The following is a 26,114-nucleotide window of genomic DNA, read 5'->3' as shown; positions in this document are numbered from 1 at the left end:
CACCTGACCTTTGTAGGGTCCCAGGAGGACAGCAGCATTTTCTATGCCCTTTTTGGCTTACAAACACTTAACTCTCTTTATGTACGTACATTCATGGCAGGTTTTCAGTACTGTGGAACTCATTATGATTTTCTTTCTCTGTAGGGGACATCACTTCCCACTTGCTCATTTGAAAAACCTCCAGTGCAAAAATGTTCAGTCCATTTTTGATGTTTTGCCCCTTTTCAAACACTGACCCATTCCCCTGCATAAATGACTTTAAAGGAGTTTGCTGTTTTCATCCAACATTCCTTTAGCAGATTAGTTGGCATGTTCTGAAGGTGAAGACAAATTTAATCCAGAAAAGTATAAAAGTTCATGACCAGTAAGAACAAATAATGGGGGGAGAGGGGGTTAGAGGGAGAAAAACTCAAAAGAAAAATGAGTTCAAGGTTGTTTCAAATACACAATCTTTTTAAATGTCAAACTCCACCCACTCAAATGTGGACTGTTTTTCTTACCCCTTTTATATTTATTTAAACTTTATATTTAATTTTTCTATTTTAAACCAATGTAATACACTGTCATTCCCCTGCTTTCTCCTGGAGCCAACTATAACATGGGAATACCACAGAAATGGGTTTTAGCAAAGCATTCTTACCATCTTGCCTCTTGGCCTGTGGAGAGCGGTGTTCACAGCTTTGGTTTACCCTACTTTGTAATGGAAATTTTAAAAAGTAAAAATAACCCTTAAAATAACACTGACATTCAGTCTAGTGAAATCACAAGGGATTCCAATTTGATATCCCTAGTGATTTCTTACATAACCTGTTTCTCCAAGACATCCTGGTATTACCCTTTCTAGTGTTCCTATTGACAGCAGGAAGAAATGGAGGTGGATTTCAAGTGTAAATACAAATGACACTCATCAAAATAGTATTTGCTATTTATTTTTTCATAAGTTTTGTAACAATCTCGGAAAATTCTAAGGGCTCTTTTGGAGTAGTTGGAAAACAAAGAACTAGGAACCAGGAGCCCAAAACTCTAAGCTAGCTTTCCTTCTAGCAACTATGTGACTTTGGGCTTCCATTTGTTTTTTTCATCTGTAAAATGAGGGGATTCAACAAGGTAAATTCTGAGATCGCTTCTAACACTAAAGTTCCTTCTCAGGTTTTAAGTTGGGGATTTTTCTAAATTTCTTCCCTATTCAAACAGGGATACAGGCCTCTTTAATTCTCTTCAAATGTTTTAATGATTTGCAGTTCCAGCCTCATAAGAATACTCTTATGTGACACAAAACTTGTTTGTTTCTAAGCTCCTCTACATGAACTTTTATTTTTCCTTTTCGTTATTTCTGCTTATTTTCTTTTCATGTGATTTTACTAATTTCCATGTGACTTGTTATTTTGTAGGAGAAAATCCTTCTCTGGCTTCTTCAGTTTATGCAAGAACAAGGGATCTCTTTGGATGAAGTTGACCAAGATGGTAACAGTGCAGTTCATGTAACATCACAGCACGGGTACCTAGGATGTATACAGGTAGGCCAGGTTCTCACTCCACTAGCTTCAGGGTTCCTTGGAGGGATAGAGAAATCTGTCAAATAAGGACAGTCAGTGTTGCTAATAAGAAGCAAATAGGTAACATTAGAATGAAGGAAGAATATCTGGATTAAATTAACATTCTCTAGCAAGTGTTAGAATAGACAGAGTATACGATCCAAATCACTTCAAATCTATGCATATGATATGCTCATATATATGTAATGCCCCCTAGAATAATCTGTATATATGATTGTATTGAACTATGTGCATATGTATAATGGGTTGTATACACACCAAGTCACGTAAGTAAGAACTTATTCATTCTGTGTCATAACTATAATAAAGTTCAGTAGGGGAGAAGCTGTTTGAAATAATGAGAGAAGACAGAAAAGAAAAAGAGACTATACCTAGAGAAGAAAAACAGATTACACAAAAATATGCTTGTGATATTATATAAGGTAATAAATGATTAGGGCAGCTAGATGGTGCAGCAGGCCTGGAGTCAGGAAGACTCATCTTTGTGAGTTCAAATCTGTCCTTAGTCTTAGTTAGTTAAGTGACTGGGCAAGCCATTTAACCCTTTTGCCTCAGTTTCCTTATATGAAAAATGAGCTGGAGAAGGAAATGGCAAACTACTCCAGTATCTTTGCCAAGAAACCCCAAAAGGGGTCGCAAAGAGTCAGACACAATTGAAAAATGACTAAAAGCATAACAACAAAAAAATAATTAGGCAAAATGTAAGGTAGAGGGGAATCTAAGGGCCCTAATAGAATGTCATGTTAAGTGTGGCTATAGCAAAGCCAGCCTAGTACTAAATCACATCAGGAATAAAATATGGAAACATTTTAATCATCTTCCCATTACAATACCTTTTATTTACTGGTTTTACTTAGTGACACTACATTTTAAAAGGAATGTCAAGAAATTAGGTAGAATATAGAGGAGAGAAGTAGGGAGGGAAAAAATTAAAGGTCACTGATTTATTTAGCCTCAAGTTTGAGGGTTCATCAATCAGTAAGCAGGTATAAAGTGCTTACTATGCCTGGCGCTGTGCTATGCAGGGGGGTAGGGTGGGGGTGGTACAAAGACAAAGTCAGTACAATCCTGAACCCAAATGCTGAGGGGGCTAAAGAGTGGGCTTAGTGCAACATGTTCACAGAAAAGTAAATGTAGTATACACACACACACACACATACACACACACGATAAATACATGGTTATTTTGGGGAATGCAGGGGGTAACTAACAACCATGGGTAGCAGGAAAAGCCTAACAAAGGAGGTGATCCTGGAGATGAACTTTGGAGGGAGGCAAGAGTTCCAAGAGATGGAAGGAAGGAAAAGTATTCCAGACATGGGACAGAACCTATGCAAAGGCATAGAGTAGGAAGATGTAATATCATGTATGAGAAACAAAAAGTAGGCCTATTTGGTTAGAAAAGAGTGTATCAAGGAATAACATGTAATTAGGCAGAAGCCAGATTGTGATGGGTTTAAATGCCAAACAAAGAAGTTTGTATTTTATCCTAGAGGCAATAGGAAACCACTGAAGCTTCGTAATCAGAGGAATGAAGTGGTCAGACTTGTGCTTTAGGGATATCCACCTAACTGGGTAGAAGATGAATTAGAGAGGAAAGAAGAGAGTGGATGATCTAAATCAGAAGCTATTGTAGCAGTTAAAGCTAGAAGTGATGACAGCTTAACCTAGAGTACTGGTGATGTGCAGAGAGAGGAAGAGAAGCATATAAGAGAGGTAGTGGATGTAGAATTAATTGTGCTTTGTCAACTGATTGGATGTGAAAGATGGATGACAGTAGAATTGGAAAAGAACCAAACACTGCATCAGCACTTCAAAAACTTGTAGAGAATTATAGGCACACTTCTCAGTCTTTAAAAAAAAATATTGAGATGAAATACAAAGAGAATAAATTGCTATTACCTACTAGATTACCAACTAGATGGTCCTTTGCCTCTTTAGCAAATTTAAAATTAATCATCACTAAAGAGAAAAGATTTCTCTTCTTGGACTGTTTAATAACTAGCCCTCATGTTATGAAAAATAGTATTAATAGAAAAGAGTCTGAGAAGAGGAGGTTTCTAGATGGTAGGAGAGAGAAAGAGCAGAGACAAACAAAGTGGCTAAAGGAAAAAGAAATGACCAAGAAAATGGACAAAGGGAGAAAGAAAGTGCTAGAATAAAAAATTCTGAGGTCAGAATCAGTAGGGAATTATGATCACCATTGCTCATTCTTTCAATACTCCTGTGAGGTGAGTAAGTATCAAGTGTTGGGCTCACCTTTGCATAGTGGATGATCATAAGCTTGAGAGAGAAAATATTTTCCCTTAATGAGCTTTGATTTTCATCACTCTAAGAATTAAGAGACCAGAAGTTTTGTTTGGCAAATGGAAAAATTACAACACATTCAGGGGGGTTTAAATGAGCTAGGACAATGCTGTACCTAACGTCAGATGTTGGCAGTTGTTATTAGATGAATCCTGGTGATGACAACAAGAAAGAAAGTTTTGATGATACTTTTCCAAATAAATTTCTCTGAATTTTTTTTGACAGACTTTGGTTGAATATGGAGCAAATGTCACCATGCAGAATCATGCAGGAGAGAAACCCTCCCAAAGTGCTGAGCGGCATGGGCATACCATGTGTTCCCGTTACCTAGTGGTGGTAGAGACATGCATGTCTCTGGCATCTCAAGTTGTGAAGTTAACCAAGCAGCTGAAGGAGTGAGTTTTGGTTCCTTTTCAGTAGGAAAAAAATGATGTTTCTGAATTGCTAGCCCGAGGTGTTATTGAAGTGCTTTTTCCTTCTTTTGGGTTGTATGGCTAATTTCTAGAATCTATTTCATTTTTATATGGTTTTATATTAAGGGATAGGGATTAGAACTGTGGTTTCACTTACACAGGGAGCTACTTGGTGAGGAAAATCATCTTACCAATGCCGGTCATCACTTTCTCTGTAATTTTTTAAAGAAGGAAACTGAAGCCAAAAATATCAGTGACCTACCAAGGTCCACTGAGTCCAAGTTAAGTTCACTTTTTGCCTTACCGCATTTTACTCAAGCAAATATAGGTCTGCTCGTGCACTGATTCAGGGAAACATCTTTGTAACATAGACCACCAAACTTTTCTGGTGAGGTTACAAGACTAACCAGAACACAAGCTTTCCATTCTCTTCATCCATTAGTCTCTTTCTTACAGTGACTGGGTAAGTTTAAATGCAAATTATTTTAAAGCAGTTGTATAGTGGAGAGAAAGCTATGTTTGAAATCAGTAAGAATTGGTTTCAAAATAGCTGTGTAACCTTTGGAAAATCAGTCACTTAACCTCTATGGTTCTCAGACAACTTTCTAGGACTTATTGGTTTCCTACACAAAGATCTTTTTCATGCTCAGGCATTATTCTTCTTGAAATGAATAATTTTACATGCAACAAGTTCAAAGGAGAAAAAAATACCAATTTAGCATTTAATATTTGATTGTTAATTTTAGCTAGGTAAACTAGATAATCTAATAAATTACACATCCATACACAAACACATAAAAAGTTTGGCCAATTTAATATTAATTGAATTAACTAATTGAATATTAATTCAGGACTGAATATAGACTTTTAAAACTGGAGAAAGAGAGACTTTGGAAGTCATGTGAATAGCAGTGATAATTGAAGCTATGAGAATGGCTAGATATCATCAAGAATGAAAGTATCTAATTAGGGACAGGGACAGGGACAGAACACTGGGGATACTCACACTTAAGAGGTAGAAGAAAGACTCTAAACTCTCAAAGAAAACCAAAAAGGAATGCTCAGATAAAAAGGAGTTGAATCAGGATAGAACAATGAACTATTGCTTGTGGTTTTTAGAATTCCATGCATAAGTCCACCTGGCAAATACATGAAAGAACTCATCTCTTTTCTTTAGCAAGATGGGGAAGAAAAATACGCTTTAGAACGACAACAATTTCTCTTTACTGTGTCCTTCAGACTGATCCTCAGAGTACATGATGCATAGAAATCACCTACTAAACAATCAGGGATGCTGTCTTAAACTCTTTTTTTTCTTCTGGCAAATGGCCCAAGTTCAGCAATTCAGTTACAAGCTTTGTCAATGGCCCTAGGCTAAAATATATATGCACACTAATGTGATACAGTCCTTCAATTTCCTTCAGATCTTGTCGGTGAGAATAGCTTAATAAAAGTATTTAAGTGAATGTAGCCAATGTTATGATAAATCAATAATAAAGGCTCTATGATGACCCCAGGGCCTTCTCTAGTTGAATAGTTTTATTACAGTATACTACAGTCAGGTTTGGGAAACCTGAAATGACTTAAAGGGTTCAGCTTAATGGGCATAGCTTCAGTCCCTGTGGCCTTGTTTTTTCTTTATCTGTTGTATGAGTGCTGCAGTTGACTATCTCTTTCCTTTAGTTCCCATAGACCCAATAAATAACCTGGCATGTGGTTGGGGGTGGGGGAGTTAGGGGAGGGGTGGGGCTCCTACTTTCCCTGTAAAAGACATTGATGGAAGTCCAAACAAGGGGAAAGGGCTAGAGACAAGGGAAAGGACCTGTATGGCTATTATTTTTTCTAGTAGATGCCCATTCCCCACTCAACTAAGCCTATTTAAGAAATACAACTCATAAATCAGTTTGGGGATAGGCCAGAACCTCTTGTTCACAGAGTAGGTTTTAATACTGTGAAAGGATTAGGCTCAGGATACCTAAGGAGCATGAGGAATCTCAATTTTGAGATAGGATTAAGTGGACCAAGTTCAGCTTGGTACATAGAAGATTTTCAATGGGCAATATATTACACTAGGCAATAGATAAGCAGTATTTTCTTATTATAATCCCTAGCAGTTTACAGGGAAACTTAAACTTGAGATAATTACTTTGTAAGGGAATTTGATTCTGGGAGAAAACTAGATCTAGCAAGGAGTGATTCAGAAAAAAAGGCAGAGGGAGGACAAGATGGGGGGTATCTGTGTGGGCTTGGGAATAGTTCTATATAGATAAAGAAAGTCGAGTTTTATTTGGAAGCACAGTAGGGCACATACTAGGGAATAAAACTACCAAATATTTCTGTCTTGAAGTGTCTGAGTTGCCATAAGTTCTTAAAAAGTAGATTTACCAGAGTAGGGGCACAGATTGTGGGGAACAAGAATTAAAAATGAATGGAAGTGATAGTTGAAATGGTATCCTTCCTTTTTGCCAAAAACTTAGTGAATAAGCACAGTGCTATTTCCTTCAAGAGTTGTCTTTTGTCCATTTGTAATTACTTAGATTAGTCCCTTTTAAATTATCTTTTTTCAGATGAGAAAATTGAGTAAAGACTGTCATTCCTTCCTAAGGTTTAGCCAATCTCTTTAGATGTCATGTTACTACTCAACACAATTATTTCTGACTACTTCTTTTAGAAAGTCACAACCTCCCAAGAGCTACCTAATAAACTCTTTGAAAGCATATCTGAAACTCCCTGCATCAGTCACTCATTACACAATTTCCATAGCAAGCCTCTTGTCTATCACCACTCAGCAATAAGAAAGGCTGTGAAAAGAAAGCATTATCCTTTCACGGTTTCCCTGACCTTCTGTCCTTTCTGTAACCAATTAGGTTTTCACCTTTGGTCTGCTCCAGCAGCAGATGGGCTTGACAGAATGAATGAGAGAAAATGAGAATAAACTCATACTCTTCTTAATCCTTCATTACTGGGACAAACTCAGACTCACTACCTCCAGAGAAGAATAATGACATTGCTGTGGGGTTGTGTTGGTTAGGTTAGCTTTCATGGCACTAGGTTTGGGTAACCAGTAATTAGTGTTAATTGGCTTTAGAACAGAAGAGGAAATGGCCTCTAAAAAGACAGAGTCTAAAGTTAGCCATTAGGAAAGTAAGAAAAAGCTTTCTTCCCCAGGGAAGGCACTTGTGTTTTAAAGAAGCAATGTTGGAGAAACACTTGAATCAGAAGGCGTGGACTCATGTCCTGGTATCACTTACTAATTGTGTGACCTTCAGAAAGTCACACAATTTTACACACAAATTTAACAACAGAAAGAGTCTTAGGGATCATCTAGTTCAAACCCCTCATTTTACAGAGAGGGAATTTGAATCCAGGTTCTCTGATCGCAAATCCAGGGCTTTTCCCCATCTAATGCATTGACTCTCATTGAGCCTGTTTTCTCATCTCTAAAATAGGGATAGTAATACTTTAGTTCAACAATATTTATTAAGCACCTATGGTGTTATAGTGTCAGAATGAGGATCACTGATTTCTCAACTAAATCAATCAGAGGCATCAGCTAGGTGTGAAAGAGACCTAGATGTCTCTATTGAATCAATTACTCCCCCTAACCCCAAAGTTAACTATTGTAATTGAATCAACATTTAGACTAGATTTGAGAAGTCTTTGAAAGAAATATACTGGAGAAAATGGAGTGAGTCTGCACAGGAGCTACATTTACATTATCTGAAGAAACTCCTTTACATCATGTGGGTCTTATATAAAATAGAAAGCCTGTTCAAAACTTCCAAGCATGGGAGTGTCTGGCAGTATAGAGAAGATTCTAGCCAAGTCTCTGTGATAGAATTTCTGGAGATCTGGGAAAGGAGACAGCTCCTCTGTCACCTTTCTACTCATCGTTAGAGGAAGAGAGGAAGACCTTGTGAACATCGGAGGGCTGCATGATTTGTACTTCTCAGTAGTGTCCTAGCAAAGTTCCTGGAATGGCAGCAACTGGTGACAGTATCTGCATCAGGAGATGAAGTCAATCTAGACACACTGAAGAAAAGTAAATTCAAGACTTAAGTGTGAGCAACAATACCACGCTAACTCAAGAGGAAGAAAACGTCTAAGGTGCTTGTCTGTACATGGAATTGTAGTAGTGGTCTCCAACCTATCTTTTATAGGGACTATGTTAAAAAGAACAATAAGACAGCAGAAAACAACTACATATCTAAGGGGAACTTCATGAATACCCTACAAGGGAGAAAAAGGACTGTGAGTTAACCCTTTGCCACATGTACTTTGTAATTTGGTGTCCACATCCCCTTGGACTCTATATATTACTATGAGAAAGTATCTTACAGAGATCGGAGGGATGTTTTGTGCTATTTCTTCTTAGTACACTCCCCTTAGTGAGTACCTGTTTCCAAAAACTAATTAAATTTGGCTGACTGAGATCAACTGATAATCAATGGAGGAAGCACACCAAGGGTGGCCTAAAATCTATAATACTAGAAAATCATCTCCAAGAACCTGACAGGAGATATAGTAGCTGCCCTGTGGAGACCCAGTTTGCCAATGTTAGTAAAGTAGCTTCAGAGTACATGTAAAACAATGATTGTCCTCATGGAATATGTGGTCTAGTCGAGGGATATAGCATACACAGATAACAATTATGTAAGTGCATGAGAGATGTGCGGAGTTCTGTATAAGAACCAAGGGAGAAAGGATCATTACTGACCGATGAAAGGCTGCCTATAGAAGGTGACATTTGAGTTGGTCTTTAAAACATGGATTCAACAAATGGAAAGGACATGAGCAAAGGCCCAGTGGCAAGGTAGGATATGTGTGACAAATAGTCCAGTTTGGTTGAGCCATCAAATACATGGTAGGAGTATGGGATCAGACAAGAAAAGTAGGTTGGTACTGATTGTGAAGGGTCTTAAATCCAAGACTAAGAGATTTGTATGTGTCAGATAGTCAATAAGGAGCTTTTGAAGAGTCGTTGTTATTGTTGTTAGTATTTCATGCAGAAATCTGTGCCTAAGAAAAGTTAGTTTGGCCACGACATAAAAGATTAGGATTCAGAATGTGCAGGTGTGAGCATCTTTTATGTAGCTATTATAATAGCCAAAGAGAGTGGTTATGACGGTCTCTCTTAAAGGGAGCACAGTAGGAATAGAGAGGAGGAGCTGCAAGACACATTGCGTTATGTATAATGAACATGACTTGGTAGCTGATTAGTTATTAGAAGTGAAGGTAACCCAGCAAAACTGAGTATAATCCTTCACGGTAAAAAAAATGGTCATTTAGTGAAATAGGGAACTTTCAAGCATTCCTGAGGAAAAGACCAGACTTTCAAATACAAGACTCAAATGAAACATGGAAGAGGTACAGGAAAGAGAAATCATGAGAGACTTAATAAGGTTGAACCGTTTACATTCCTGCATGGAAAAATGATATTTGTAACTCATGAGTCCTTTGTCAGTATTAGGGTAGTGGGAGGGAAAAAAAATTATATGTATGTATAGAGAGATAGAGAGATAGATAGATAGATAGATAGATAGATAGATAGATAGATAGATAGATGGATGGATGGATGGCACAGGGTGAGTTGAAGATGAAGGGGTGATATCTGGAAAATAAAATTAAGGGGTAAAAGAGAATTATACTGGGAAGAGAAAGGGAGAAGTAGAATGGGGTAAATTATCTCACATGAAACATACAAGAAAAGTCTTTCACAGTGGAGGGGAAATGGGGGAAGGTGCGAGGGAATGAGTGAATCTTATTCTCATAGGATTTGGCTTAAGGAGGGAATAACATACACACTCAATTGGGTATGGAAATCTATCTCACCTTACAGGAAAATAAGAGTGGAAGGGGACAAGAGAGCAGGGGGTTGATAGAGGGGGAGGGTAGATTGGGGGAGGGGATAATCAGAAGCAAAAGCTTCTGAGGAGGGACAGGGTCAAAAGAGAGAATAGAATAAATGGGGGTAGGATAGGATGAAGGGAAATATACTTAGTTTTTCACAACATGACTACTATGGAAGTGTGTTGCACTACACATCTATAACCTCTATCAATATGCTTACCTTTTCAATGAGGGTGGGTAGGGAGGGAGGAAGGGAGAAAATTTGTAACCCGAAGTTTTAAAAACACATGTTAAAAATAAAAACAATAATAATAATTAATAACAATAATAATAATAAAGAAGTGAGGGTAAAGAAAGAGGTAATGCTAAGTTTTCAAATGTTAATTCCAGAATGTAAGGTGATGCCATTTGCCAAAATATCATCATAATAATAAAGGGGAAGAGGAAGAGAAGCCTGTTTAGGAATAAAGATGATAAGTAGTTATATTTGGGCATGTCGGGTTTGAGGTCCCAGCAAGCATTCAAGTGGAGATGTTTTGTGCTGGAGATGCCCATAGAAGCTGTCATTCCTTGGTATGATTTGCTTGCCACTTTGCACCATTTGGGCTGCTTTCACTTCCTTTTTTTAATTTTTTTGGAGGCAATCAGGGTTAAGTGACTTACCCAGGGTCACACATCTAGTAAGTGTCTGAGGCCAGATTTGAACTCTGGTCCTCCTGACTCCATGCTTTCACTTCTAACACTGATGAGCCAAATCAGTAGACATTGACTATTCCTGCCCAGCCACAGTCAGTCTGGTTCATTTAGTTCAAGTACCATACTTTATGGTAGTTAATATGATGTGAGAAAACTATTCATAGATTGGTTTCACTTCTTATAAAAAATGGCTTCCCTGCATCTCTTAACTTGAAGAGGGTTTCTGATGTCCTTTGTGTCAAGGCAGAAAATAATATAGTTCAGCACCATGTTTTCCTCTAAGTGAGAGAATACCAAGTACCATAGAGGAAAAGTTCTAAACGGCACTGTTTTGTTTTGTTTTTTTAATTTCAGGCAGACAATGGAGCGTGTCACTCTGCAGAACCAACTCCAGCAGCTTTTAGAAGCACAGAGATCAGAGGGTAAATCCCTCCTTTCTTCCCCCAGGTAATAGCAAAAAATGTTGGTGTTTGGAATTCTTTTGTTGTGTGTTGTTCAAGACAAAAAGCCCTCTCTGATTCTTTGTGACCCTCGTTGGGGTTTTCTTGACAAAGATACTGGAGTGGTTTGCCATTTCCTTCTCTAGCTCATTTTATAGATGAAGAACTGATAGATCAGGAACTGAGGCAAACCGGATAAAGTGACTTGCCCAGGGTCACACAGGAAGTGTCTGGGGCTACATTTGATCTCAGGAAGATGAGGATTCCTGACCTTAGGCCCAGCACTCTATCCAATGTGCCACCCAACTGCCTCAAATTCTTACAGACATTTTATTTTAAATCCCTGCTCTCTCTTTTGTCCTTTACTTTTTTAAAAATTGCAAGGGTAGGTAATTTTCTTCTTTTAAAGAAGAAAGGAAATAGGGCATGAAACTATCAATCTCTATAGTTACTATTTTCAAAAGTCAACAAGAAACCCAAAGTTTATACAATATTATTTTAGTCTTAGGATTATGATGATTAAAAATTTCCAAGAGACTGAGTTTTGGGGTAAATTGTAATCAGTTTTATTGACTACGACTAGAAAGTAGTCAACAAAACAGACTGATTGTTCCCATTGGTAGCCAAAGACACTGAGCCTGTTGACCCTTCTATATTTATAAAGTCTTTTGAAAATGGAGTGCACCTGAGGGCAGAAATCAACTCTGATGGGTTAACAGATAATGAGAGAATAACTATTATAATGAAAGGTGGACTTATTCCAGTGAAGGTTTTGAGTTACAGAACACTGAATCTTGGTCAAAGAGACATCAATATCCACATCACCAGTCTGACAAAAGGGAGAATCTACATTTTCCCAGACCTGTCTGGGAATCCACCCATTTGCCCAAACTTAGAGTTTCTTTACTGTCTTTGATTAGATCTTAGCCTTCCTGGCTAGGTAAGTCTTGCCCAAGATTTCCCACACTGGTTGATTTCTGGATGAGGAAGTAGAAAAGGGGAAAAACCTTGGTCCTAATTCAATAATTAATTATTAAATACAAGAGAGAAATAATCATTTCTCTCAGGTTGTAGAAAACAATATTTGGCATTTTGCTTCATCTTTCATAGGGTCAAATGAATAGGTATTATGATATATTGGCAACATGCTTTAATATAATTTTCATTGGTTTTTCTTGGTCCACAGAAAGAGCCATTAAGCATTCTTAACATGAGTCATTATAATTTGTAAACAAGGTATCACACCTCTTTTTTTTTCTTTTGCCTTTTGTTTTAGTTCACCATCTTCACCAGCTTCTGGAAAATCCCAGTGGAAGTCAATTGATTCAGATGAATTGTGTGTAACAAAAAATAAGTCCAACACCCAAGATGGGATTCAGGTTCTTGGAAGCATATCAGCCTCCAACCGTACCAAATTCAGGGCAAAAGATGAAGACTCAGATAAAATCCTTCGCCAGTTACTAGGGAAAGAAATTTCTGAGAATGTCTGTACCCAGGAAAAGCTGTCATTGGAATTCCAGGATGCTCAGGCTTCCTCGAGGAATATGAAAAAGATTCCACCAGAGAAAAGAGAGCTGAAACTTGCCCGACTGAGGCAGCTGATGCAGAGGTCACTGAGTGAGTCTGATACAGACTCGAACAATTCAGAGGACCTCAAGAACACTCCTGTGCGAAGGACTGATAAACCAAGGCCTCAGCCCATTGTGGAAAATGTGGAAAGTGCCGAAAGCCTACACCTGATGATTAAAAAGCACACTTTGGCCACAGGACGCAGGTTTCCTTTTAGCATCAGGGCCTCCAAGTCTGTGGAAGGCCATAGCCCATCCCCTACTTCAGAAAGTAGTGATCTGGACTTAGAAACCCAGTATGCAACATCTGGGAGTACACCTCAGGGCCAGTCACCTGGGGACATCACACAGTCTACCCCTGACAGTACTACTGCTCAAAAGGTCGCTACCAGCCCCAAAAGTGCCCTCAAGTCTCCGTCTTCCAAGCGCCGAACTTCCCAAAACTTGAAACTGCGAGTAACCTTTGAGGAGCCAGTGGTGCAGGTGGAGCAAACTGACCTTGAACCTAATGGGGAAAAGGACAAAGATCGGGGTAAGGTCCTTCAGCGACTTCCCCCAAATAATGAGACAAGCGATCAACTGAAAAGGCCTTTTGGAACTTTCAGGTCCATAATGGAGACATTAAGTGGCAACCAGAACAATAACAATAACTGTCAGACAGTCAACCAGACCAAGACCTCAACACTGCCCTTTACCTCACTAGGAAGGAAAACTGCAGACGCCAAGGGAAATTCAGTGAGCTCTGCTAGCAAAGGAAAGACTAAGGCAGTGAGTGCTATGTGGAAAATCTCTTTTACTCTTTAACTAATGTCTTGTTTCTTATTCAGCATGGAGCAGATTTTTGTCCTGTGTCACATTAAGGGAGTCCTTAAAGAGTCTGATAACAAGATGAGTAGATAAACAGATAACACATAGAATTCATGGGGGTTTTTTATTCCTCTTTAGCAAATGTTCTGAGGGAGCAAATAAATTCATCAGAAATCAGATTCAGATTCTCCAGTCTACTAAAATGGCTTAATTCCAGGGAAGTTATGAGCTTTGTTCCCAAGACTGCCACACATTCAATTCATTTCTACAAACATTTATTAAAAGTCAGGGGCGGGGGGAACTAAATGGTGCAGTGGATAGAACACTGGCCCTGGAGTCAGGAGGACCTAAGTTCAAATCCAGCCTCAGACCAGACACTTGACACTTACTAGCTGTGTGACCCTGGGCAAGTCACTTAACCCTAATTGCCAAAAAAAAAAAGCCTACTGGGTGCAGAGCAGAATGATAGCTGTTGGAAAAGACATAAAACTTAGATAAGACACATTTCTTGACTTCATGAAACTTACAGTCTAAACTGCCTACCCATGAAAGCTGTCTTCTTGATAATGATTCTTCCGATCCATGACGAATTGACTCTTAAGTCTAACTGATGAAAACACAAGTAGAAATCCTGTTTCTAAAGAATTGCCTATTAAATGTGGGTATAACTTTTGAGGGAGCAAATATATAAAATATACCCTTATAAGTGCATTTCTATATTTAACATGCATTAAATATATAATAATGAATACTATCATATTTATTTTATATAATAATTATTATTTAAAACATATATTCCTAAAGTACCTGCATTAATATGGAATTGCAGCAATGATTTCCAACCTGCATTTTAAAGAGACTATATTTAAAACAAATAAGTTACAGTACAGAGTGTCCTAAAAGTCTCAGTTCATTTTAAGCTATTTAAGTTTAATAAGTTAGGGCTTTAAATTGCACTAAGACTTTTGGGACATGCCAATGTGTTAGAATAGATTCTTGTATATGTTGTTTTGCAGAGGAGGCTATGGAGAAATACAAGTTTGAGATCTTGAACATTATATTAGGAAACATTCTCCAAACCCTCTGTGTATACCACTGAAGAGGGACAAAAGGTTAAAATGAAATTCAAGTGATACAATCAACCTGTAATAATAGAAAGTCTAGATAGCACATATAACTGAAATCAGCCAGACTTCATTTGAGATTTTGGTACAGACACCTATGCTGCCCACGGTCACCTAGAGCTGTGCTTCACGTGGTACAAAATTAATCAGCTAGTTAGTATTTCACCCTCTTTTCTTGTCCCTGTCCAAATCTGGTGGAAATGTTAATGAGGAATGAAATGTTCCAAGTGGAGAAGTCTGAAAGTTCCATGGACACTGAAGGAGAGGTCAGACAAGGAAGAAGTAGGAAATCAAAGGATCTAAATAAGCCACTAATTCAGTAGTCTGATCTGGAATAACTGGATGTTGGCTTTCCAAATTATTGTTTAAGCTGAAGAACTCCTAAATTTGTTAGTAATTAATTGAGTCACATTGACTATTATTCTAAATAACCATTGGCTGGAGCCTGGATAGTCTCTTAAGGTCGAGATTTGTACATCATGTGGTACTGTTGGGGATAATGGAATTTTTCTTGAATTTTAATCTATCTGGAATGATAACACAGTCCTTGAAATGGCCCCAAATAGACTTTTGCCTTTGCTTAAATGTTACATCAAAACTTAAGACACTTTTAAATGGCATTTATCCTAGTAACTTGTAAGTTTGCGTCCCTTACAATATCTCCAAAAAAGCTCCTATTTCAAGTATTCAGCATGTGCCTCCTCACCTTTCAACTTTGTGCATCACATTCAAAGCTCCCTGAGTTTTGTGCATGTGCTCAGATCATTGCATGTTTTCACTGACTTTGCATTGTACTTCTCTAGGGGACTCACAGCACCAGCTGTACCAATCTTTCCTCTAACTTGCTGCTTGAAGAACACCTGCGTAACTATGCATGGTATGTGCATTATGAAATGAAATAACCCACTTTTCTCTTGCCTTAATTTTGAGTTGCACAAGTTCTTAACAAACCATCCTGGACCTCATTTTTTTTTTCTGGACCTCATTTGTTCAGTAGTTGGTACAAGAGAAAGATCAATGACAATCGATTAACTGCCAATCAAGTTTTGATCAAGGTTGCAAATGATTGAGCAAAGAGGCTTAGTGAGGTGGTCAACAGGCACAGGGTGCACAGGAAAGCAGCCTGGTTTGTAAATCCTCTCTGTTGCTTAGTTGCTTTTGGCATAACTTTCCGTCTCTGATGAAAGAGAGTAAAGGGCCAGATGAGCATGGAAATTAAATTTCCTGTCATGCATGAAGTGAGCCAGCCTCAAGTCAGAACCAGAACTTTCGAAAAAGGCAGTGTTTATTTGATTGCCAGTTAAAGATTGGAAGTGTTCTTTCTCACCACAATGCTATCTTAAGGAGCAACAAAGTCTTTGTTATATTAAAATGGAGGGGTTTTTTCCAATTTTTTTTTCTGGATCATTGATTTCAAAGTTGCAGAGAGCTTCCAGAAGGAAACTCCCTCTACCGATGAAGATCTTCAACAGTTCTTCAGTTTAGCCTTGAAGTTACTTGGGTTGGTAATTGACTTACTTGTTCAAGGTCAAACAGCCAGTGTGTGTCAGCGGTAGGACTTTAAACGCTGGTCTTCCTGACTCCAAGGCCAGCTCCCTAAGGATCCACACCATAATGCCTAACTTCTTTTGCTATGTGCATCAAGACTATGAACTAAACCATAAAGCTTTAGTGCTAGAAGGCGACCTCAGAGGTCATCTAGTCCAATTCTCTCATTTTCTCGACAAGGAACTTTGTCTTATTCTTTGTGCACTTTGACCCAGTGACATTGGCCTCCTGGCTGTTCAACAAGCAAGAAACTTCATCTCTCAGCTCTGGACATACTCTCTGGTCATCCTCAATGCCTGGAACACTTCCTCCTCCACTCCAACTACTGACTTCTCTGACTTCCTTTAAATCCCAACTAAAATGCTATCTTTTGCTGGAAGCCTTCACCTGACCACTCTTAACTCTAGTACCTTCTGTCTGTTAATCATTTCCTATTTATCTTATATATAGTTTACTATATATTTGTTTGCATGTTGTTTCCCTGTTAGATTGTAAGCTCCTTGAGGGCAGGGGCTATCTTTTGCCTGTTTTTGTATCCCCAGTGTTTAAGCACAGTGCCTGGTACATGGTGGCAGGTGATTAATATATGTTTACTGATTGAAGCTGAAGCTAAGCATTCAGCCAAGGAACATTTATTAATCACCTGTTATGTGCCAGCCACTTGTTTATAATAAAGGAGAAAAATGTTCCATAAGAAATATTTGTAATGAAAATACATGTGTTCTCATAAAAATTAAGATTCACTCTTCGAGAAAAATGTTTGGAGCAAAGGAAAATGTTTACACTTCTATCCATTGTGACTCTGTCACCTCCTGGTGGCTGGAAAGCCAGAAAATACTGTGGTTCCAACTCCTTGGAAAAAGGCCCAGTTTCTCTACATGAACAGAAATGAGGACAGATATGAAGAGCAAGGGAGGAGAGATAAAGCATTTCCCAGACATTATGCATCATTCTCTGTGCTAAATTATTCCTCAGTTCCCATCTGGACTCTTGATTCTTAAGGGATTCATTTCAGCCTTTAAGCTTCCCAAAACTTTTACTTAGAAAGTTGGAAGAATGGTTTTCTCATCTCCATAGTTGGAACTGCTAGAGAAGGATGAGCTAGAGTCTTATGACTGAATCCTGACCAAAAGAAAGAATTTCCCAGGCTTGTTCTTAGAATCCCACTGAAGGAAAAGGAACATTGCCTTAGTTAGATACGTGGTAGAGGAAGCTTTGTGTTCCAAGCTGAACAGGAAATTTTTTCAGAGGTGTTCAAGCCAAAGTGAGGAATTGAGAAAGAATAAATCAAATGATTAATTCACTTCTCAGCTTCATTTTGCCTGTGAACACCTGTCCAAAGCAGCAGGAAGAAATAGCTACTTCTCTCCACCTAGGGATGTGCTTCAAGCTTAAGGGCCTCAGATTGTGGCTGAAATGGCTGCAATTAATGAAGGCCTTCTGGATTTCCATGGTAAATTTTTTCTGAATTAAAAAAAAATCCTGTGGATTTAGAAAGCCACAGCAAGACCTATTACTGCTTTCTCATGACTTGGTGGTGGAGATAAATACTGTATAACATACCAAAAGACAAAAGAATTTGCTGATTGGCATGGTCTGTAGAAGGAGGAAGGGAGGCTGGAGGAAAGCAGCTTTCAAACTTGGATTCCCCTAGAACTTGGAAATTGCATTAAGCCCAATCTGCCGTTATTCTAGTGAAAATCTTTACTGTGACCATGAGCAAGAATTATCAGTAGGGAACCCTCTGCCAGGAATACACTTGAATTGGACTTGATGCTCCCAAGAACATCTCTGTTAAAAGAAGAAACAGATACCCTGTATCTGACGGTTAAAAGGACAATGAATATGCAATTAAAAGAAATGTCAACTCCAAGAGGAGGTTTTTGTTTGCTTTTATCTTTTCTAAATTGCTCACAGCTTGAGAACAGAGGAAAGAAACTCTCTTTACCCTTTAGAATTCAATTCAACTTTACAACTGAATAACTACAGTATGTTTCAATTGCAGAGGATGACTTTTACCATGAGCAGATAAATCTTTTTTTTTTGTTTTGCTTTGTTTTTTAAAAGAACAAGTTGGCTTTGTATTATTACAATTTGAAAGGAATGTTTGCAATTACTTTTTTCTTCAAATACAGTGAAACATCGATTTAATACAGTTTAAGTCAGTCTGTGACCCATAACACATTAAAGTGAATGCCAACTCCTGTTACTGATAAGGAGTTTAGCATTAAAACTTGGCCACTAGGTTTCTTTCTCTCTTGAAGGCACAGCTTCAGTACCATACCCAAGGATTTAATATTCAGAGAAATCTTTTATCCTAGTACCAAGCAGTTAATTGTGCAGTATTTTAAAAGGCATTTTCATTAAGCAGTGGGTATCAGTGTGGTAGGTTTTCCTCCCAAGAAATTAACCACGCTGGGAATTATGCATCCAAAACCAAGACTTCGACTCTCCACTATTATTCACAGATTTCAAGAAAAGGGTGATGATTTGAGGGTGTTAGGAAGTTCTCTGATACACATGGGAGTCAGAGTTTTACATATATGTAGATATGTATGTGTATATTTCATACTCTGAGAAGTATTGTCAAAAATTCAGTAAAAAGTAGATAAAGGTGTGGTGGTTTTGGGACGGCTTCAGGGAAAAGATTGGAATGAGGGCATAGCTGAAATATGCTTCCCCTGCATATATTAGGAAAAGTGTCATCCTCAAAAGGTGGCCCTGATCTCATTTAACAAGCCTGTCTTTCTTTGCTGTGCCAATAGCCTTAAATTGTCTGATACTGAGTCATATTTGGTGATGGTGATCCATTTTTTTAATACTGGTCCTTTGTTGAGGCACAATAAACTATTTTTACTAATTAAAAGATATTAGGTTACTAATCAAAAGATGTCAGAGAGAAATACATGACCAGAAAAAGACAGGAATGCATACACTTGTTATGCTTCTTTTGAGAGACCAGTGCGCTGCTGTGGTCTTCATGTATTTGCATGGCAAATACAAGAAGGCCCCCAGCACACTGAGTGGACCCCTCACAAACACATACACAATGGAGGATTTATTGATAGACATAGGCAAGAATCACACAGGATGAGAAGTATTGAAATCTGCACAAGTGGAGGGAGAAAATACCACTCCATTTAGGTTCTAAAGTACTATAAGGTATACACTTGACTCCAGCAGAAAACTGTTCTTCAATGAAATCCAGTCAAGTGGCTGTGATCAACCTAAGATCACTTCATTGAAGATGTATGTGGGCACAGTCTCACCAACCTCATTCTTATAGACTAGTATTTTGGAAAAGATCAGTGACTCAAGTACAGTCCCTTGGTAGGGGATTTTGGGGAAGGGATGTTGTGGTAGCCTGACAACTTCATCAGGGCTTGTGTGTATAAGTGTGCGAAATTCTATGTATAAAGTCAGCTGGTCTTAACCTCATGGGTTTTGGCATTAAGGCAGAGGCCTGGAAAGTGGCACAATGAATTATTTGCTTTTTAACTTTTAGGCCCCATCCAAACAACAATGTCCTGATCCCCATCCCCCTAGGAAGGAGAGGAGACTTTTCTGAAGATGCAAAACAATATGGAGGCAGCAGGAAGACTAGATCTGCAATAGAGGATTTTGGAGTGGACATAATCATCCCTCCAACTTCTGCCAACTGTCCCCAGACTTAAGTATTCCAGGAAATAAAATACATATAAATAGCTTCACATCAATATTTTGAACTTGAAACTATGACTTCTGAGACAGTCTTTAATGCCTATAGTCTTCCCAGATTGAGTACTTTGAAGACCCTAGCCTCCTGTAGGACTATGCATTCAACAATTTATAGCTGGAAGGTAGCTTGGAAATGGAATGCACAATTCAAACCAATCCCCTCATTGTACAAATGAAGAAAATAAAACACAAGGAGTGTATGACTGCTCAAAGCCCCTTAAAACACTGCCTGGCATGTAGCAGGCAATTAATGAATGCTTGTGGACTTGATTTGAACCAAATATGAAGTGGCAGAGTCAATGCCTGAGGCCAGATTAATTTTCCATTGACTGTTGGATTCTTTATAAAGAACATTGTATCATTTGCAAAAAGCTATAATTTTGTTTCCTCTTCATTTCTATTTGTTTCCTCAATTTCTTTTCCTTGTTTTACTGCTATAGCTAGCATTTCTAGCATTATGCTTAAACAGCTCTGATGAAAATGAACATCATTGCTTTATCCTTGATCTTTTTGGAAAGGTCTTTTACCTTTCTCCATTATATATAATTTTGTCTTTTGGTTTTACATAGATACCACTTACCATAGTAAAGAAGGTCAATTTATCCCAAAGCTTTCTAGAAATTTTTAACAGAAATGGGTGTTATTTTGTTGAAATCATATTGTATTATTTTTGTCATCAATATGGTTTATTATACTTATAATTTTCCTTATATTGAAACAAACCTACATTCCTTATAATAAATCAAACTGGGTCATAGTGTATAATCTTTTAAATGTATTATTGTAGACTGCTTTGTAATATTTTATTTAATATTTTTATATTGATGTTCATTAAGGATATTAGTCTATATTTTCTTTCTCTGTTTTATCTTTTGTATTTAAATATCAGGACCATATTTGTGTCATAGAAAGAATTTGGAAAGATTCCTTCCATTCTTATTTATATGTAAAATTGGAATTAATTTGTTTTTTGAATATCTGATTTACAGTTGTAAATCCACCTGGCACAGTCTCCTGTAGCTCCATTTGGGTTTTGGCTTTGGCTCCTTCACTGTTTCCTTCTTCGTGTCTCTGTTCTAAGCTTCTACAGGATTCTGGCAGTCTTTTGTGCAGTCCTGGACCAGATGAAGCAGCTTATAGCTTTTTTTCTCTTTGGTTTTCTTAATCACAGTTCCTTCTGGTGCATTGCAGGGTATTAGTGGGGCATCAGTTTCCTCTAGGTCCTAATACACCGCCATCTTTCCACAATTCCTCTGTCAAATGCTGTTTGTTTTTGATCAATAGCAAGCACAGGGACCTTGACCTTTTAGTCATTTGTGTTACTATTTGCTCTATAATATTCTTTGTGAAAGCCTCCGTTCTCATCACGAATACCGTCATTATATATGTATGTTACTAAAAGATTTTTAGACATTAAAAAAAATTATTATTTCCTTTTTCCCAGAAACAACAAAACTCATGATTTTTCCAAAGCATGCCTACTTCTCTTTCAGGTATATTTACACTCTGTCCCTCACCATTCTCAAAATTGTGCTGCCTTCAGCACATAAATCTTCTGTATACACTTGGTCTAGTATAGCTGCTCAGAATATCTTTGTTTTCTTGCTGTTTCTGCTTCCTCCTGAAATATGCTGAGGGCTACGATGTTAGAGTTCAAACACAATTGTTACTCTGTCATAATGTAGAAACAGGTTTCTTATGGAACTGTTGATGGATCTTTCCCCCTTTTAGTTCAATCCATTGTCCTTCAAGGTTCATTTTTAAATGCTCACAAACTATTTGACTTAACTGGACCTCTCATTGAACTTATGATAAGCTTGCTTTTCCTCCATTGTTTCTTACTGTTCCTTGAAGCAATACTACTTATAATCTTCTGCCCTACTCCTCCATAAGATTTTATAAATGAGTTTATATTCTAAAATTCTGTTCCCTTGTCTGCTGTAGCTCTCCACATAGCAAAGAGAGCCAGCATTTCTAGGCAATTTCTTGGTTCTCTTGGCTTTCAAGGTGATTGATTTATTTAAACATCCTTAAGAAATAACAATATTTCATCTCCATGTCTTTGTTTTATCCATTACTCATTTTTAATGCTGACAGCTTGTTAAATAGAGATGGAACTGTGTTAATTGCACATCTTATCTTCTCACTTTTGTTCTTCTCACGTGGCATTTCTTTTCATTGTTACTCCAACATGTCAATGTTCTCATGCCATACAGACAGTTTCAAGTGTCCCACGAAAGATATTTTATTACTTTTGGATTTCAGGATAAAACAGAGTAATGCCAATTTCACTGACTTCTTTATTTGCCTTTTTGAGAAGAACCTATGAGTCATCCTTTGATTTCACTGCAATTTCCTTCTGTTTTCTGGATTTATTTAGAGTGAGATTATTCTACATGATACACCTTGAAAAGTTGCAGACATTGGCTCTCTGATCTTTATAACATACCTCTGAGAGAAGCAGGAAAAATATTCTTATTCCCATTCTATCAATGAAAACCCTGAGACTCAGAAGGATTAAATGACTTGCCTAAGATTGTTCTGTTAATAAATTGCAGAGATTAGACTTGAATCCAGGTTTTCTTACTCCAGCACCAATTATACTACTGTACTAGGTTTTCTGGTTAATAACTGACATCTACATAACATTTTAAAGTTTGCAAAGTATTGTTTCAAATTTCTCTACCTGGTCCCTTTCTACCTGTCCATCCTTCTTACAATTTTCTTTCTTCCATCTTTTCTATAATCCAGCCATGCTGTGCTATTTACTAATCCCCAAATATCCTATCTTCAATGCCTAGAATGCTCTACCTCTTTGCATCTCTGGTTTCCTTCAAGATTTAGTCCAAATGCCACCTTCTATACCATACCTTTCTTAGTCCCCAGAGATGGTTCTCTGTGGTAGAAGCAATGTCCTAACCCCTCCCTCCCATGAAAGTTAGGCTAATTTTTCCTTAAAAAATACTGATACATTCCTCAAGACTTGATTGACTAGGGATTAAAGACTCAGACTGCTGGCACCACTCCCTCATCACATGAGTACAAAACAGCTAGAAGTACATTTATACTTGGCTGGTGGATCACAATGGGTAACTCAGGCAAAGGAGTTCCACTCAACTGAATCAACTCAAGGTGTCCTCAGAGGCTATTGTTGTTGAATATCCTTCTTGTGCTATATCTAAGAAAATATCTTTTTATAAACTGTTGGATAGGGATGACCTATTGAGTATCTCGTTTTGTTCCAGTTATCAAACTCCCAAGCCCTGAATCAGGGCCAGCCCAGAACATTCCCCCAAATGCTAGAGCATCTGTGAGGTTCTCTTCTATCTGCTCTGCATGTTGTATATACTTAATTATTTACATGTTGTCTCACACACTCAAATATAATCTCTCTGAGTACAGGGACTGTTTTTGCCTTTCTTTGTGTCCACAAACTTAGCATGATGCCTGGCTTAATGAATGCTTGTTGACTAGTTGCTTTCCAATTCTTTCATAATGGGAGCCAGGTTTCCTTGAGAATATAAGGCTTCACCAGTGGATCTATGCCATGTAGACACTGTCTGAGTACTTCTGGTTTCAACTAGACATGGCAGACTGCATTGTTACTCACATCCTGTCTTGTTCCTCTGAAGAGGGCTGACTTGAATGCTGGGAGCTGGGATTTCTGTAAGGTTGGGAAAGTGCTTCTAGGACTCAAGGAAGTATGTATCGTTGCATGACTCTTGCTTTTATTGTTCAAAAAGGAGAAGTTTATATGAAAAAGTAATTTGGTTACTGGAATATTTACTGTGTGGTTTATATGAAGACAATTAATTTACATTTGGGTCAGATTGGTTTGGGCTCAGGGTTATTTGGTAACATAACCACAGTTTTCCCTAACGTTGGCAATGTGCATTCTTTTCTCCACAGGCGTAGTGACATAAATCGGAAAATTGAGAAATCTCAAAGCAAAGAGAGTGTGGATGAGCCAGAGCTGCAGGAACTCTTCTTGTAATCACACCTCATCATGTCTTACTGCTGACCTTTGGACACAGTTGGAAATCCCTTAAATATCCTTTGTGGAAACAGGACCATAAGAAATAATCCTCACCAGCAAAAGAATGGATTATTAGGATGCCTTAAATTTGTAGCAGTTAGACTATATAAGAAATCTCTTTTTTTACACTGTGTATATATAACTCGTTTTTAAAGATATATGGTTTAAAGGCATGACTGAACAAACATAATTTTTTAAACCATGTAAAAGACACAACAAAACTCATCTGACCATTGATCCCATTTTGTTTCTATCAGGTGCATGGGTATATAAGTATATTAACTGGTCTTCCCTTTCCCAATGGCCTAAATTGTTCGGGCTCAAGTCCTTCAAGACCAGTGGTTTTATTTTATTTTATTTTTTGTCAAGTATAATTTGTCTGTCATTTCCATTTTTTTGTAAAAGGAAATAAAACAACATTAACAGCCATCTCTAATCTCTGAGTGCCTCCCTTTCCAATAAACTTGTAATATTTCAATTTCTAAAAAACTTTTAGAGTATTTCAGTTTTTGATATTAGATATCAATTTAATCCAACAACACTTTTTAATTGCTAATTTTCATTGATCTCTTTAATTTACATTCCCTTCATTGCTGAATATGTCTCTGTCACTTCCCAACCCAATGAGCAATACCATTTAATGAATAATTAAAAAAAAACCAAAACAAAACAAAAAGGAGTTTGGCCAAACTAATCTACATATTAACCAAGTCTGACAGTATTTCCTATGTTCCATACCATAATACTTGACTTCTACCAAGAGGGAAAGGAGATGCATTTTCTCAACTCTTCTCCAGCTCCAAGCTTGGTCTTTATGATCACATAGTATTCCACTGGGTTTTTCCGTTCTAGTTACATTTATTAAGCACCTGCTATATGACACACACTGCATTAGGCCCTGGGGAAACAAAGACAAAAAAAGTCCTTGCCTTCAAGAAGAATACATTCTACTGGGAATATACAATGTGACAATTTGAAAAAAGAAAGAATAAGAACTTTCAAGTACAAACTGCCCAGTTCAAAGATTTCTCTACATGGAGTCAAATACAAACATTCATATATTCCAGTTTTCAATAAGTACAGTTATCCCTTCCACATCACAGGGGTTGGGGCCTAGCACCCCCCCAATCTGGAAAATCCACATAAAATTTTTGGCCTTCCCTTTATACCAGAGAAAAAGTCTGAATTATTATGGCATTAAAATATAAAATATGTTGATATTATATAATACTATACATATATTTCATGCATTTTTGAGTTTCTAAACTTTTTTCTGTGTTACCTGCTAGCCTTCACATGTCATCTGCAGCTTCTGCAAAATTCCCAAAAAATTTCCATTTAATTTCTTATGCCAACTTGCAATATATCAAAACCATGATGGAAAAAGTCACAATGTAGAAGAGATAACTGTATCAGGTAATCAGACAAGTGGAAAGAAAGTCAATTGTTTCTGGCTTCTCAGTTCCCCAAGTTGGCGTGGGAACATGCTAATGGCACCCGAGGATATATCCCTTTCTTAGGACACTTTGATCTGCTGCTAACATATGGCAAGGGGTTTCTAATCCCTAAAGTAGACAGTGTGGAGCCAAAGTTCGCAATGATAATAATTTCCAAGAACAAGATTTCTGATACTTTCTAGTAGCAACAGAATCATTTTTATTATGTCTCATATAAAAAAAATTTCTGGAACCACCAAGAGTTTGTGCATGCATGAGTGTGCAGTGGAAGGGCTATGCCATTTCATTTAGGACAATACAAAATACATGCTGACCAATTGAGTACTCTGAGAAAGGGAAAGATTGTACACTAAAACACATTGCAGTTAGTGTCTGGGCTCCAATACAGGGTCATTATATGTCCTGCAAAGCTAAGACATCAAAATGAGATAATCCTGTGTATGTGAGGTATCCAGCAACCCTAGGTAGGAAAACTCTGCATGAAGAGAGCTAGTTAATGCAATGAAAAAACCACTGAACTGGAAGCAAAGGAAACCTGGATTTTAGTTCTAGTAAAGCTGAAAAAAAAAAGTTTATCAAGCACCTACTATAGATG

At 37.7% G+C, this 26,114-nt stretch overlaps 1 protein-coding gene across 1 annotated transcript in view; it reads left to right on the top strand.

Annotated features, from left to right (window-relative positions):
* Window positions 1–24,551, top strand: part of SNCAIP (synuclein alpha interacting protein) — a 222,245-nt gene extending 197,694 nt beyond the window's left edge. The window contains 6 exon segments of the mRNA XM_078152968.1: window positions 1,392–1,517; window positions 4,089–4,258; window positions 11,177–11,269; window positions 12,539–13,598; window positions 15,565–15,638; window positions 23,936–24,551. Of these exon segments, the coding sequence (XP_078009094.1) occupies window positions 1,392–1,517; window positions 4,089–4,258; window positions 11,177–11,269; window positions 12,539–13,598; window positions 15,565–15,638; window positions 23,936–24,020 (1,608 nt within the window). The 3' untranslated portion in view covers window positions 24,021–24,551.
* Window positions 24,552–26,114: the final 1,563 nt, after the last annotated feature.

This window comes from Phascolarctos cinereus, unplaced genomic scaffold, assembly GCF_003287225.1.
Source record: "Phascolarctos cinereus isolate Bilbo 61053 unplaced genomic scaffold, phaCin_HiC Scaffold_4;HRSCAF=312, whole genome shotgun sequence".
Classification (NCBI taxonomy): domain Eukaryota; kingdom Metazoa; phylum Chordata; class Mammalia; order Diprotodontia; family Phascolarctidae; genus Phascolarctos; species Phascolarctos cinereus.
Note: the sequence above shows the minus strand (reverse complement) of the source record. Positions and strands in the feature narration are given on the sequence as shown.